Source organism: Poecilia latipinna, unplaced genomic scaffold, assembly GCF_001443285.1.
Source record: "Poecilia latipinna isolate Pla-1442-1.1 unplaced genomic scaffold, P_latipinna-1.0 Scaffold23, whole genome shotgun sequence".
In the NCBI taxonomy this organism is placed as follows: Eukaryota; Metazoa; Chordata; class Actinopteri; order Cyprinodontiformes; family Poeciliidae; genus Poecilia; species Poecilia latipinna.
In genome coordinates this window covers 183020-199463 of record NW_015112639.1, presented here as the reverse complement: position 1 = coordinate 199463, position 16444 = coordinate 183020, and the positions used below count along the sequence as shown (strand labels likewise).

General features: G+C 43.9%; 1 protein-coding gene across 2 annotated transcripts in view; it reads right to left on the bottom strand.

Annotated features, from left to right (window-relative positions):
* The window catches only part of LOC106950022 (B-cell lymphoma/leukemia 11A-like), a 52848-nt gene extending 45123 nt beyond the window's left edge, over positions 1-7725 (bottom strand). Inside the window, exons 1-2 of one of the 2 annotated variants that reach the window (XM_015036642.1) lie at positions 7352-7725; positions 3661-4182 (exon numbers count right to left, since the gene is read on the bottom strand). In XM_015036642.1, coding sequence (XP_014892128.1) covers positions 3661-4182; positions 7352-7406 — 577 coding nt within the window. In that variant the 5' untranslated portion in view covers positions 7407-7725. The remainder of the gene's footprint in view (positions 1-3660; positions 4183-7351) is intronic. The other variant, XM_015036650.1, reaches the window with a different exon arrangement.
* Between the last annotated feature and the right edge of the window lie 8719 nt (positions 7726-16444).

Genomic DNA, 16444 nt, shown 5'->3' with positions numbered 1-16444 from the left:
ATCCTCAAATGTGGCTGAATGAAAACAATTCTGCAACAAAGACTGGGCCAAAATTCATCCACAGTTTGATGATTGTTGTTGCCAGCAGGAGAGGCAATGTTGGCTTGGATAGATTCTTTTTTTTTTACCTCAATAAATGAAATCATCTTTTGCATTCATCAGGTTACTTCGTCTGATTTAAAAAAAATTGTAAGAAAAAAGAAACAGAAGAAATCTGAAGGCGGGCAAATACTTTCTCCCAGTGAGGTTTATATCAATATACAGATATATAACACAATGCAGACCACTGGCCTTTGCAGAAGATTATTAGCTTTTCCAGTCGTCACAGTAACCTGTACTGCATGTGTTATCCTGCCGCTGATGATTCCCACACACACACACACACACACACACACAGCAGCGTGTTTACATTCGGAGAGGCCATTCACCGTGCCGACGCTGTTCAAACGCAGCACAGCACTCGAGTCCACTAAATAAAATCTTATGTGGAGAAATAAAGAAAGGCGGACAAAAAGGGAGAGCGACAATAGATTAGTGATGGCAGCCAGCGTGTGAAATCTCTTTGTTGGGCTCGCTGGGATGTTCCACAGCATGAAACACACACTCACACACACATCCCCACCAAACATACTGTAATTGATTCAGTATCAATTGGCTGTCCTGGATTTGCATTGACTGCTAATGCATCAGTGTGAGACTCAAAGAGAGAGAGAGAGAGAGAGAGAGAGAGAGAGAGAGACGAGCCAAACGAGAAAAGGGGGAAAGAAAAAGTAGAGGGAAGGATACGAGATGGAGGGAGAGCGTTCTGAAACAGAGCCAGACTGTGATTGGGTGTTAAAAATGCACTAATGTGCACTGAGATGGGCAGCATTAGCCACTGATGATAAGCTAATTGCTAATCAGTAGATCATAGACTAACAACGCTCGTGGTGCGAGGCTCCAAGCCAGGACGGCACTTCAGCGGGGCCAGAGCGGAATGGAGGACCGGATATTTTGGGTTCAGAAATGTGAGAAATTTTGGGGGGATTCATCATTCTGCTCTCGTAGCGATAAAAATCCGTGCTAATGAGTTAATACAGATAGCTTATCAGCCAATGTTTCACTGAAACGCAGATCGCTGGCCTCATCTCGACTCGACATCCAAACCACGTGAGCTAAATTCTTGCACCTCATTACGAGGAAATCAATTTGGAAAAACCAAACAGGAGGAGGTGTATTTACAGCTGAAATAATCCACAAAGATTTCCTTCGAAATTTCAATCTTCAAACCAAATAAATTTTCACATTAATATCCACTGTTGATGGGAAAAAAGAAATGGGACAAGACATAGCTGTTCACACTTCACACACACACACACACACACACAGAGACCCCTCTCTCTTTCGAGACATTAGCGATGCTGTTTCTGAGCGAGGGACCGCCTCAGGGATTATAATCAGAATTTTCATCTCAGTTAGGGATTAATAGAATAAATGGGCAAGCAAGCGAGCGCTGAGCATTTATGTGTGTGTGGCTTTAATGGTGAGGTACCCAGCCTTTTTTTTGCAGCAATGATTTGCCTTTTCATTTATCACACACACATAAAAAAAACATCTAGGCCAGAGCTGTTTGTTGGTTGCAGAAAAAAAGCAAAAATAAGTGTAGTGCTTTGTGTGGCTCAGATGCAGATGTTTATTTATTTATTTTTTATTTCAAAATGCACATGCTCTCAGCTTGCACAGTACGCAGGATGCATCCAGATGTAAAGATGGGGGTGTATAAACTCTAAATTATGTCCAGTCAGCGTTATTATGTTGGAAAATATTCAGGCCGTACAGTAAAAACAAAAGTTGCATCTTGATTCCTTTTGTTCCTCTTGTCCAGAGGCTCTATGAAGTTTATAAAGCAGAACATTCACAAATAAGAAACACACACGAGCCATCTTTCTTCTTTTCAGTGTCACTGTGAATATTTTTGGATCGCCACAATGCAGCTTCAGCAGATTTTATATATATATATATATATATATTTATATTTTTTTTTTTTTTTTTTTTTTTTCCTCGCATCTCCTGCCAGTTTGGGGTCAATTAGGATGAAAGCTGGGGTCTGGTAGGGGAGAGAGAGGGGGGCGGCTGGAGGGTGCTGGCTTTAATTATCAGCTATCAGGATGAATGTGTTGCAGAGATTGGCCGCTGCGGAGAGAGGGAAGCTCCGCAGAAAGAATGGCAAATTAAAGGGGAAAGACGTAAATTTAAACAGAACGTTTAGAGATGTGTTTCCCCCCTTTTCATGAAGAGGCAAACTTTTAATAATGCCCGGCCTGTCCACCGCTCAGTGTGGTGTCAAGCCTGGAGAAGATATATGCTGCTGCTGTCCTGTTTTCCTGTCCTGTCTGAGCGTACAGCTGTTCCCACCAAGACGTTCCCACACGCAGCACTATTCAAGCAACCAGACGCCCTTATTATGATGTAAATCGCTCTAATAACCCAGTTTAGCTGGTGAGTGTCTGCAAGAGTGAGAGTGTGTAAGGAAGCGTGTGTGTGTGTGTGTGTGTGTGTGTGTGTGTGTGTGTGTGTGTGTGTGTTTTACATATGTGCAGACACCAGAGAAGCATATAAGCTAAAAGACGAGCTCGTGTTCCTGCCGTCGTGGAGAGAAAAGGTCAAGGATGGCGCAGATTTTCCCCCAAAAAAATCTCCGTTCCCGTAGCTGCAACGTTTCAATCATGGGAACCGAGTTCAGCTCCAAATGTGGAATATGGGGCTCATTTTCTCAAATTCCTGAGCTGTGTTCGGCAAACGGAGTGATGAGGGGTGTTTTTCATCTTTCCCTCTCCGTGCAACAGCTAATTTAGTACATGGCTAAAAACTGCCGCTAATTAAAATGCACAAGGAAGCGAGTGGGGGGGAGGGGGGAGAAATAGCACTGTAACAAATAATTAGTGGTGTTAGAACATTTCCGTGAGCGAGGCTCTCGTTTGATTCAAAAACGGAAAGTGGAAGGATTCTCCAGCGTGAAGGTAAACTCCGAGAGGGAAACGGACGTGGGCCAAATTTATTCGGGTAAAATACGGCGCCCTGGGAAGGAGGGAGGGCGCACCAAGAGCAGGAGACACAAACAGAGTCCCAGCGAGATGCTTCAGCTGCTCCCAAGACTAAAACTCACACACACTGATCAGAAAATGATCCTGCATCAACACACACACACACACACATGCCTTGACCAATGGGAAAACAAATTCAAGGGCACTCTTGTCTCCTTTCCACTGGCCAGTGGGAATAGGCCACACTGGGTAGGCACACACACTCTGCACCAAATACAGCTGGTTAATAAAGCCCTGCCTCACACAAACAGACACACACTACATCCTGACCAGTTGGTGCAGCACACACTTCACTGGTCCACTGTCCGACCCGTGAAGTTCAAGCAGACCTGAGTTGGTTTTACTGGGACAAATGTTTTCATTCGGAAGCAACAAAACATGCCAGCATGTTGTACTACAATAAAAACATGATGTCTTGAAAAACCCTCTGTCCTTTCAAAAGGCTAAGAAATCTGCATCTGAGCTCCTCCAAACTTCTACTAGGGCTGTTTCTGAGGGCAGTGAAGGGAAAAGGCGAAGTACAGCTGAACATCCAGCCATGATCACACACAAGCCCATGCTCTGAACGTTCGGTCACCTGTTTTTCTGCAGCCTGCCGCGCCTGTGTTCATGTAGAGCTGGAGGTGATGCATGTTGCTCTGTTTACCTGGGAGGGGCTCCTGCTTTGGGCAAATCCCCCGAGGCGACGAGAACCTCTCGTCGTCTTCGTCTGCTAGAGTGGCCTGAACCCCGACTTCAACCGGCCTCCGGCCACGCAGAGAGTTCAGAGCGGGTGAAGGGGTGAGGGCCAAACCGGGGGAGGGCGAAGGGGGCTTGTCCAGCCCCCTGCCTATGGCGAGGCAGGGTGGCCCGTGGCATCGCTTCCTCTTGTGCTCGATGAAGAGCAAGATGTCTGCCAGGGGGAAGGTGGCCTGGCACTGACCGCAGGTCAGGAGGTCCTGCTCCGGCGAGGGGTGAGAGTCCGGACCCAGCCGGGCCAACCGGCCCGCGGTGGGGACCGGATGGTGGCCGTTGAGGCTGCCGCTGTCCTCCGAGTGCTCCGAGCAGCGCTCCGACAGCTCCTCCGACGAGACGACGGCCGTGGAGAGGGGCTCGGCTGCTGCGGAGGGAGAGGGGAGATAAATTAGATACTTGTGTTTAAATTTCCAGCCTATTGATGCGACTCCTGATGGGATGTGATGAGAGGGACCCAACGGTCACACACAGGATCAGAGTGATGGAGACGGAGCTTCACATGTGGTTCGCACAATAAGGGGCTGAGAACGAGGGCCTTGTAATAATGGAAATGCACAAAATGCAGCAAAAGTGATTACAATGCAAGATGGATCTGGATCACAGATCACAGCAATAAACGGTGGGAAATAATATCCCGAATGGATGCAAAGCTCCAATCACACGGCTTTAAAGATAACAATTTCATAGCCAATGACAGGGGGAGCTTAGAAAATGATGCGTTGAAAAACCTAAATATGTGGATGAGTTTGACTTGCCGGTCCGTGTTTGTACACGGGCTGAGCCTTTAATCAGCGCGGAGGATTGTCACAAACACATCCAGCACATGTGCTGCGAAAGGAGAAGGGGGGACAGGAGGGACAATGGGACGACTCGTCCCTCTTCTTGTGCCTCACTTGGTGTCCGGACCCCAGAAGAGTCCAGTTTCTCCCTCCTAAGGTGAGGAAAAAGTGGACATGACTGCTTTTTAAGGAATCTTCTTGTAGAGCTCAGGAGGCAGCAAAGTGGGAGGACTAAAACTCAGCGTCCCTCTTTTAAAAGAAAATCTTCCAGTCCAAGGTGAAGAGTCTGACTCTGAGCTAGTAGCCTAATGTGCGCTGACCTTCTTTACTCATCTGCCAATTTCACATTTTAATGAACTTAAGACCACTGAGAATCAAAAAATAGATTTTAATTTTCACCATCTGGGTGATTGGATACAGATTTTGGTCTGATAACAGGAAGGGGGGCAGGGAGATGGGACGGAGCGCCGTGTGCACACACGTGTGGCCGAGTGTCTGCGGGAAAGTGTGTGTCTACAAGGGAGGGAGAGAGGCTGGGTTGGTGGGAATGTGGACTGCACCCCTCCTCAAGGAAATATCTGGACGTCACGGTCCTGAACGACATCAAACTGGGACGTGGATTCTCCAGGCCCAGCAGCTCCCTGAACACCGCTTCCAAAATATTCCCTGTCTTTGATTAATCTTCAGGTCTACGCAAGTTAGACAAAAAAAACCCTGAAGAGGGGTAGCATTAAATTCACTTATTTGTTTAAAAATAAATGTTTTCTTTTTGCAAAAAGCTCCTGACATATGAAGGTGAAATTGAGAGACAACTTGTAAACTGAAAAGGAGGAAAATTCCTAAAAAAGAAAAAAAAATTAAATCTCAGTAAAACAGAAACATGCAGAAGCCACTCATCTGTGTCTAATTTTAGAGCTGAGCAAACAAGAAAAAGGAGCAGAGGGGATATGTCTGCTGCTCACTAAATTCACATGCCACAACAGGATTTACAGCCATCACTTTACAGAGACATGCTTTTTCAGTTAGATTGTTCCTTTAAAAAGACTGAAAATATCTGTTGACACAAAGTAAATCCAACATTTTCTGGAGGATAAAAGACGCCTTCAGTGGAAATGCAACTGTTTTTAAAAACAGGAAATATAGAACTATGTAAAATTATAAGAAGGGAAACGGGAATTAAAATAAATAGTCCAAGTTTTGTATTATTATTATTATTATTATTATTATTATTATTATTATTATTATTATTATTATTGTTGTTGTTGTTGTTGTTGTTGTTTTGCTCCTGTGGATGAATTTTGAGCCCCGTTTGCTACATTTGGAAACCCCTCTGTGTGTCTGTGTGCTGAAGAAAATTTGCGTGGAGGACAGAATGGGTGCAAAGGCTACATGTATGTAAAAAGTGATGCACAGACAAAACGGGGGGGAGTTCCGGAGAGAGGACGTAGGTTTGGGGTGATGAAGACGAACTGGGGAGGGGGGAGATGTTGTTGGGGGGGGCTCCCTCTTTCCCTCTCTGTTTGTTGCCCCCACCCGTCCTTACGTCTTGTACGCTTTTCCTTTATTCTAAAGAGCTCGCAAGACATCAGCCCGTATAGACAGGGAAGGGTGGAGGGGGGGGGGTTGGAGGTAAAACTCCTCTGGTTCAAGTTTGGAGCTGGATTTTCTAATCGCGCTCTGCCTCCTAGCGACGGGACAGGGTCACTGTCACTGCGCTGTCCCCCCTCTGAAGGAAACACACACACGCACACGCATACACAACACACACTCTTTTTCTGTCTCTATCTCCAAACCAAACACACGCGACTGCCCGTCAACGAACTCTAATGTTAATTAAGCAGCGACTCGTAAAGATGCGCTAAATAACCACTTGTTTTCTTGCGCGTGGTCCGCAAAGAGAGGCGCACACTTTCCCAACTGCCTCGCAGCTTTCCAAAACACTCGCACCGGCTTTCTATTGAGAAATAAAGCTTTTGCACGCAAATAAAATTAAATCTAAGTACATAAATAAGAGGAGGTTTTTTGAGAAATGGACTTTGTGCGTAAAAGTCAAAAGCTGTTGGATTAAATTGTCTTTCTCTCAAACACCAAACATCTGATAATTACTTTTTTGTTAATTTACCTGAAGCTTTAAAGTGAAGTTATTCCGTCAAGTTGTTCATGTTTAAATTTCTTTGGAGATAGAATTTTCTAGTTCAGACAGAGAACGTGGCTTCAACTTTACGAACATCTAAACAGCATTCACTGTAAAAAAAAAAAAAAGAAAAAAAAGAGCTAAATATACATCACTAAATCGATCATTTTGATTGGCTCAGATAAAGAGTTTTTCGCTCGATCCAAAAACGTCCACTTTACTGTTTCACCTTCCTTTTATTCCAAAACAGAGTAGACGAGCTCGCACTGCAGGAAGCGAAATTCTAGAGGGTGATCTGTCCAGAGAGCTCCGCGGAGAGGACGCGCTCTGACCGGAGCGACCGTCGAGATCCAAAGCGGCTGCGTTTACCAGCCTGTCAAAGCGGCACAACTTAAAACTGGTCCATCAAAACTTTTTTTTTTATTCTCCCACTCTTCCTTTTCATGTTTCGGGAAGCCAGCTTTTTACGCACGGAAGGTGTCGGACTTTGTCGCCGCGCCGCAAAGTCCAGTTAGAGTGTCCGGTGTCCAAACCCCCCTTTTTCTGTCCCCCATTTGCTCCCAGAAGGGTGAACTGAAACAAAAGTGTTTCTAACTCTCTCTTTAGAGGCTTTTACTTACGCGAGAAATCCCGTTTGCTCAGGTGCTGCGGTTTGCCTTGCTTGCGGCGAGACATGGTGGCTGTTCAGCGGCTGCGTTCAGCGCGGATCACATCGGGGAGATGCCGGGGTGACAGAGGAGAGGAGGAGGGGAAAAAAGAGAGAAAAGATCTTCATCCAACGCCTTGGACATCTACCAGAGGAGGTGGAGGAGACGGAGTAAAAAAAAAAAAAAACCCAAAATAATAATAAAATAAATTAGAAATAATAGAAAGATAGCGCGGAAGCGAGGATGGATCGCGGGATCGCCGTCATGGCTTTTTTGAGAAAGGAGAGCAGAGAAAAAAGAGAGAGAGAGTGAGGTGGATGGAGAGAGAGAGGGGGAGAGAGATTGAAAAAAATGGCAAAACCCCCCCTCCACCCCTCCACCCCACACCCCCCAACACACACACACACATACACGCACGCACACACACACACATACACACACACACACACACACACACACACACCACCCCTCCCCTCTTAGCTGTGCAAGTTCAAGTGCACGGACGTGACGTTCCCGGCGAACTTGAACGTCAGGCGGCGGACGGACACCCGACATACAAAAACATGGGCCGGGCCGAGGCACCCGAGTGGGAGTGGGGAGTGGGAGGAGGGACAGACAACACCATTGGACGATCATTAGAGAGAGAGAGGAAGAGAGAGAGTGAAGGAGAGGAGGGGGCTGGACATGAGAAATAGACCCAGCGCAAGCCAATGGACACAGAGATCAGGGGGGCCGGACAAGAGGCACTGCGAGGGAGGGAGGAGTGTGTGTGTGTGAGTGTGCGTGTGTGTGAGGCAGAGAGATGTATAATGAAAGCAATATGCAGAGAGAAAGAGGAAGGTGCATGCAGAACAGGGCACTCTGCTGCATGCAGTGTGCCCTGAATGTGTGTGTATGTCAGAGAGAGAGAGAGAGAGAGAGAGAGAGAGATTACCTGGACCCACGCGTGTCCCCAGAGTGTGTACACAACATTAGGAAGAGCAAAAGAAACGGGAAGGAATAAGTGTGTGTGGCTGCAGTGAACAGAACGGCAGGTTGAACAGCCAAACAGCAGCATGTTCTGATCCAGGCCGGATATCAGGAAACATCCAGAGCCGGCCCAACGTCGTTTGGGGCCAAAGGCAGAACCAGGCTTGGTTTTGGGGGATCACTGTTTTATCCAATAAAAATTATCATTTTGAAAATTAGTGGGAACCCTTGTGTTTTTAAAAATAGTAACAAATACACTCAAACCTCATTCATTTAGTGTGTTTCTTTCTTTTCCCACAGTGCCACACAACAAGAAGGTCCAGGGTTCAAATCCCAACCTAGGCTCATTCTGTTATTCCCATTCATGATTGGATTCTCTCTGGGTACTCCGGCTTCCACTCACAGTCCAAAAACATAACTGTTATGTTAACTGTCTCTCTAAATTTATCTTAGGTATGAATAGATTAAAAATATCCTCATTGTGTCCTACAGTGGGGAAATTCTGGTGTAACAGCAGCAGCAAAGTGACAGATTAGCTTCACACAAAGATAAAAATGAAAATGTATTGAATTAAGAATAAACTGTACAGTGAGGTGAAATACAACATAAAATGCTGTACAATTATTAGCGTACTTGATCCAAACGATGTAAACATCTGGTTTTGGGAGCGGTGAGGGTTCTAGAGCCCAACAGCAGCAGGGAGGAAGGATCTGTGACAACGCTCCTTTATGAACGGAGGACGCAGCAGCCTGACACTGAAGTAGCTCTCCAGCTTTATGCTTTGAGTTGGAGACATTGTCCAGTAGTGATGTTATTTTATCTAGCTTCTGTCTCTTCAGTCTGCTCTGATGCTTCCTGTAAAGAGCATCGGCGGTGTGAGTCCAGTTCAGTTTATTGTTCAGGTGAACTCTCAGGTATTTCTAAGAATCTCGTTGTCCACTCCCTGGATGTTGACGGCTGTCATTGAGCTGGGATTGTGCCTGCAGAGGTGAAAGTGTGACTGCATAGTAGTTTGTCTAATGAGTCTCTTTGTTGCCCTGTGACGGACTGACTACCTGTTCAGGACGAACCCCGCCTCTCACCCAGTGACTGCTGGAGTTAGGCACCAGCCTGCAAGTGAAAGTAGCATAGATAATGATTAATCAGCCTCTTTCTGGTAGATATCATTTACCAGAGTCAAATAAGCGTATTTCCTAAAAGTAGACATTAAGTAGATTATAGAACATAGCAGTTGACAGAGAGGATATGCAGCATATACAAGGCAGGTGCAAATCGCTACATGGTTGGTAAGATAAAGACCATTCCCATCCAAACCTGAAAAAATCTGCCATGACAAATCAACAATGCAATTATAAAATAGCAAAGAAGCAAAATGTCCAGGATCCAGAACCAACTCTTACCCTTAATGTTGCATCAAAATTAACCATTAGTGCCCTAAAGAGCCCATTTATTAATTATTACCCCAGTGAATATCTGTGGATTTACATTTTGCCCTCTTGTACTTCGATTTTGTCATGCCTGACTTTCCAGGTATGAAATAGATTCGTCTTTCACAGGATACAACAGTATTTCATATGAATATGAATATTTACTTTTTAAGTAAATCAGTTTAATTTTTAATTTAAATTTTCTATACTATATTCATAGTTTACTGTTAAGAAATGTAGTTCATATAAATATTATCTGCCAGAAGGGTGAAAGTATCTTAGTTTGATCAGGAGATAATATTTATTATGCTCAATAAGAGTCAACTGGCCCAAACTGAGGTGAAAAACAAAATAAATGGAAATATATTGATAATGCAGAGTTTTAATATGGTATAGCATATTATATTTTATATGAGTTTTGAACATTATCTTGTCTTTTTTCTTCATAATTTGTCATAATTCATTTGAATTGGTAAGGCTAATACCTACTAAGCTGTTGTTGGATACGGCACAATATTAATGACTCTTAACCGTCTACGTCTGGTCATTTCTGGCCTTCTCTTCTCAGCCGAATAGCGTCTGTGTTACCTGGCAAAGTTTTGCTGCTGGTTACATCAAACCAGCTCATCATCTTCAGCACTCAGCGTGCTCCAGCTCTGCCAAGAGGGGAATGAACCTTCAGATTTCTCAACAGACACTGGAGTTTGCACATTCCCTGTGCTAGTTCAGATCCTGTGGCTTTATGGAAATCATGCTGATAAACGTAATCGGCTGATCTACCCAGTCAGCGCCGTCAAAGTAACTTCAGGACAATACAGGATGTATTTTGACAGAGTGTACAGAGACAAACTCACCAACATTCTCTTGTGAATGTTCAGACATCAGGTCCCAAAATGGCAGATATTTGTGTCCAGATTTAGATGTCTTACATTTGCTGTTATCTGTTTTGCCTTGCACTGCTTTGTTAGGCATTACGGTACTTACTGTGTCAGAACAGGACCAGACATGCACCGATCCGATACTGGTGTCTTTATCAGCCCGATGCAAAAAAAAATTCTAGATCATGTATCTGTGACAATGTTCCCAAACCCTAAGGGCAGATCTAGCTCTGAGCAACGTCATGCTTTATGATTTATTTTACATTATATTTATAATTCCTAATTGCACTTTCCAAATCATGTGAAAGAAGGTCTGTTGCAGTTTATTTTTACATTTTTTTCAGTTTCAATTTCTTTATACTCATAATTGGACTGAATGAACAACTTAAAGTTTTGTTGTTTTTGCATGTCTGACCAAGCTTCTGAAGCTGCTGATGTATTTAGGTGTGCAGAGTTATCAAACAAATTTGTACTTCAGCACATTTATGTCTGTGCTTAAAGAAAAGAAACATTTTAGGTCACTTCAGCACTATGTTTTTCTGTATTGGATCGATGTTTGCCGATACTAAGACTCAGATATCTGTATCGGTATTGGAAGTGAAAAAAGTGGATCGATGCATCAGGACAGCAGACTTCCTGTCTCTCTGTGGAAACAAGTCAGCATCCAGAGAAGGAAGGAGACGCAGTCTTGAGAAAAATATTGTATATTAATTAAGAAAATCTGCATTAGAATCGGACTCAGCTGACTCCTACATGGGTTATAAAATATTAGAAATGTGAAGCATTATGGAAAATTTAATGATATCTCTTTAAGAATGTTGTGTGCAGTGGATTAAACACTATTATATTCACCACTTACAAGTAGATCAATAATCAAAAGGATTTTCCACAGAATGGGTTGATTCTCGTTATTAAATATGTAAAAAGAAGTGAAAACCTTTCAGAGGCAGGTTTGTTTTTTCTCTCTGACTTACTCATTTGGTTCTGCAGTTCTGTCCGGTGTGCTGCTTGTTCAGCAGAGTTCTGAAGGACTGGCCAAGTTTAATTAGTTCCGTTTCCAAGAAATCTGAGAAAATTGTCATGTATTTATGCAGATTTATTTGCAGTTACAGGGTGTTCGAAATGAGACTCCAGCACAGACGCAGAGGCAAAAGAAAAAAAATTAATTAGCTTCATTAAAAAATAACCATTAAGCTTAGTCTTTCTTCTGTATGATTAAAACTGCCGCATCTCTCAGTTCTTTTAACAACAGAATAAATCTAAACTTTAACTTTAGAAGAATTTTCCTTTCATTTACAACCAATAATCTGAAAAACTGTGAATTTCTGACCCTTCCTGGAGTCTGGGTCGTTTATTTTATTTTGTGGAAGTTAAAACCTTTCACCCCATTCATCATCCATTCATCACTTTATCATCCATCTGTTCATCCAGTCATCCATTCATCCCTTTATTCTTATTAATTTATCATCCATATATTCCTTTTTCATCCATCCATCAAAATATCCATTCACTCCTCTGTCATCCATCCCTTTACCATCCATCCATTCATCCTTTTATCAACCATCTGTCTTTGTCCATTTATCATAATCCATCCATCTATTCCTTTTTCTTCCATCCATCCAGCCATCCATTCATCCTTTCATTCATTAATTCATTCATCCCTTTAGTGTTACCATCCATCAAAATATCTATCAATTTATTTGTCATCCATCCATTCGACATAAACCTAATCAATTTATGCCCATTTATTAATTTATCTTCCATCCATCCCTGTTTTCATAAATCCAAACATGTCTTTTCATCCATCCATCCGTCCATCCATCCCTCTGTCCTTCTGCGGACTCCGGTAGTGAGAGCGGGCCGCTTAATAACTTTCAGCTGTCTAAGGTTGGAGTTGCATACCGTACAGAGGACGGTGTGCTGCTGCTGCTGCTGGTGGGGGGTGGAGAGGAGGAGAAGGAGGAGAAATAGAAGAAGGAGAAGAGGAGGAGGAGGGGGAAGAGACTGTAAACACGCTTGTAATAAAGAGGGTTTGGTAATATAAGACGCGGGGCTTAAATCTGCAAAAGCGCAGCGAGAGCAGAGCAACTCGGCGCGCTCCGATCACTGATTGTTTTTATCTTTCTTTTTTGGGTTTCAAGAGAGAGAGAGAGAGAGAGAGAGAGAGAGAGAGAGAGAGAGAGAGAGCCATGGACGGATTAGACCGAAAGAAGGACTGAAAGGGGTAACATTCAAGAGGCTTACGGGAGCGGAGAGATTCCCCCACCAGCAGCCGCGAGAGGAGGCGGCAGCGGCGGCTGCAGCTGAAGGTCTGCGGCTCGGTGTCCTGGAGCCCGACGGAAAAGGACGCACACTTAAGACCGACGGAGGGCGGGGGAGATGGAGGGGGCGGCGGGGAGGTGAGAGGCTGGAGGTGGACGAGCGAGACAGGACAGAGAGGAGGAGGAGGTGGAGCGGGGTGACGGAGAGAGAGACGGGGAGGATGAGACGGAGAGAGAGGGAGGAGGCGGCACGGCGTCGGAGGGGGGGAGGGGGGGAATGCGTGACCACAGAGGGAAATATTTCTGCAGGTTGAAACTCGCCGCGTGGCTTGTATGAGCGGGGCCGGTGCGTGAATGAATGTGTGGAAGTTCTTGCAGATTAAAGCAGTTCAGTTGGACGAGGAATGAAACTCCATTTATGTTTAGCAACAAATCCAAAAGTATTATTGCTATTGAGGAAGTTCTGCTTCAGGGCCCCTCCTGCGCCGGTTCGTGCCCACCGGTTGTCATTTCGTACCTTTCTCCTTCCATTTTGCACCCGCAATTCAACCATTTTGTATTCATGTTTTTCATCGTTGCATCAGTTTAATTCTCTTTGTAGCTCAGAGTGTTTTCATGAATTATGGAGATAATTCATTAGAACAACGCGGACGTTTCGCAACCACATTCAATAGATCCTGTTGCTCCGTTCTGCTTAATTACGTTTTAATTCCAAAAACTGAACACGTTTAATTATTCTCCCGATGCTTCTATAATAATCCATAATTTATGCCACTAAAGTCAGAGAAAGTGCACAAATGTGGTTAGAAGTTAGTGTGAATTTGTATCTCTTTTTTTCTGTGTTTTGGTCATTTTAAAGATAATTTAAGCAAATGGTCCAAACTAAATGGACAAAAGATAAAATAAAGAAGTGTGCACATGGTGTAAAAATATAGGCAAATTTTTAGGGAGAAACTGGTACGAAATGGAAGAAGAGGAGTACGGGAGGGATCAGACCAGAACAACTCTGAGCGACAACCTGCAGGTAGATATTTTCCTTATAGAGAAAACTACGTTAAATAATCGATTTAAAACATCCTGCGGGAAGAACTGATGGTTAAAAGAAACAGGCGAGAACTTTAAATATTTCCAGTACGAAACGACCAAATCTGACTCTTAGGACACACATCAGCATTAGAACCTGCTCAGTTCGGTTCGTATATAAGATGACAGTCTGGTTCTAATTCTTCCACAGTGTTTGCATGCAGAGTGGTTCTCCCTCCTTTAGTGTTCTGGCAGCAGGTTAAGAGAGTGAATTTCCTGAAAACTTGCTTAAAAACTGCATCCTTTAAACTGGCCTGTGTCATCCTCGTTTTGTGCTTGTGGTTTAAAGGGGCCCATCGTGTTTTAAACAGCCTCTCTTCACACATCCGAGAGCGCTAACCTTGACCTCCCTCCATCTGTCGGTGACAAAGGACGCTTTTTGTTTTCTCCTCTTCTCCTCTGCCCAGATACCCCTCGTTCCCCCTCCCCGACCCCTCTTCCTCCTCTGAACCAGACCCACTCACTCTCTTTCTCTCTCTCCAAACCGAGGAGGGACCTTGAGCTAAACCTGCAGAGCCTCTCGGAATCGGGTAGCGGCGGCGCACAGAGCGACTCTCCCCGGTTCCATCATAAATCAGCCATGCAGAATGTGCCGAGGTACAGCGGCAGGAACTCTGCATGCCCGGAAGAAGCTGCGCGCCTCTGCATATCTTATATTTGATCTTAGAAACACACAGGCTGATTTGGGAGTCGCATGCGAGATGCGCTCAGGTGGAGGTGACACTGCAGTACCTTCTCTCTCTCCCTTATGTAGGCCACCTTATTCCTCCTGTTCAGCACTTTTACGCGCTTGTTCAGGCGGTTCAAGCCAGCACACGCGGCGCGCACACAGAGTGATGGAATGGACAGTGGAGGACTTTGATAAAGCTTCATAAATCCGTTAAGAAGGAGTGGTCACATGCTCTCCTTTCCCCTGCAACGCACGGCGGCCCCGGGGAAATTGGGGGACTAGAGGGGGGCGCATTTCAATATATGTAAATTACTTGGAGAGGTAGAGTGAGGAGGGGGTGGAGGGTGTTGGAGATACAGAGATAAATCAGTTCTGCACACAGTACGTTCCCCACACGTTTTTTTTCTCTGCGCTCCTTGTCATGCCTTGGCTTTTCTCCATCAGACACCGCTTTTGTTGCTTTTGTCACAATTAACTCTGTGCGTAAAAATTCACCGCGAAACATTAAGGAGGTGGAACAAACTAGAAATAACAAATAAAACAAAGTGAATTTTTTTAAGAAAATAAACAGGCTCTAAAACCAAGTGACCAAATAAATGAATAATGTTCGGATTCTTAAAGTGAAAAGCCACGGAACGCAAGATTAAAACGATGCTGACTTTTTCACCTGAACAAAACCAAACCCAGAGTTATTTTATGTATGTCTTTTGCTATTTTATTTTATTCTTATTAATGGTTTATTGGGTTTGTTTTGGTTTCAGCTGCTCTCATTTTAGGCCAATTTTATGGAAAAATCTAAACAAAAAAAAACGACGCAAATAATACTAAAAGAAATAATAAAGTATCTTCTGGTTTCGGTTTTTATTTCCACAGAGAATTAACTCTATATCCCTCATAAATCTGATCCCTTTTCCTCTTCTTTTTGTGTGTGTGCGTGTGTTCATGTGGAGGAATTTCAAACCACCACATAAATACACTTTGCACACACACCTTCCCCACGGCCGCCACCAGCCTTTCTATCCAAATGGCTCAACTGTAACGAGAGGGCAGGGGGTGGGTTTTTTTTTTTTTTTTTTTTTTTGCGGAGCTCCATTATCACATCTGGGGATGTGCGCACACGGAGCGGAGTCGGGCCGGTGGTATTAGATTAAATCGGGCGGGATTACATGGTTATCGAGCAAATTATCTGAGCCCTCCAACACCCAGCACCATCCGTCCTACATGCCTCCACCTCCCAGTGTGCCTCCAATCTCTGCTGCTGTTTGATGTGACGGCTGGCTCTGGAATCAGCGGACTTGTCCGTCAAATAAAGTAGGAAAAACAAAAACAGACGAGGTTTTGTGCGAGCGCAAAATCCTAAATAAAATGAATGAATCGGCTTGAAGAAAGTATTCATGCCCCTTGAATCTTAATCATTTCATGTCCCAAACCTGCAGCGTCAAAGAATTAAAATTTAACCAAGACTATAGCGCACAAGAAGTAAATGGCAAAGGACACGTGATTCTATATTTTTTCATAAATTAAAATTTTGAAAAGTGTGACGTGCGTTTGAATTAAAATCCCCTTTCCTCTGATACCCCTAAATGTAACCCAGTGTTGTCAGAAGTCACCTAGCTTTAACGGAGTCCAGCTGTGTCAGTACAGATCCAGCTGTTCTGTGAAAGTCTGAGAGCATTAATGAAAAGCATCGTGAAAACAAAGGAAGACAGAGAAAAAGCCATAGAGACGTTTAAAATTAATTAATTTAATAAAATATATATATATATATATATATATAT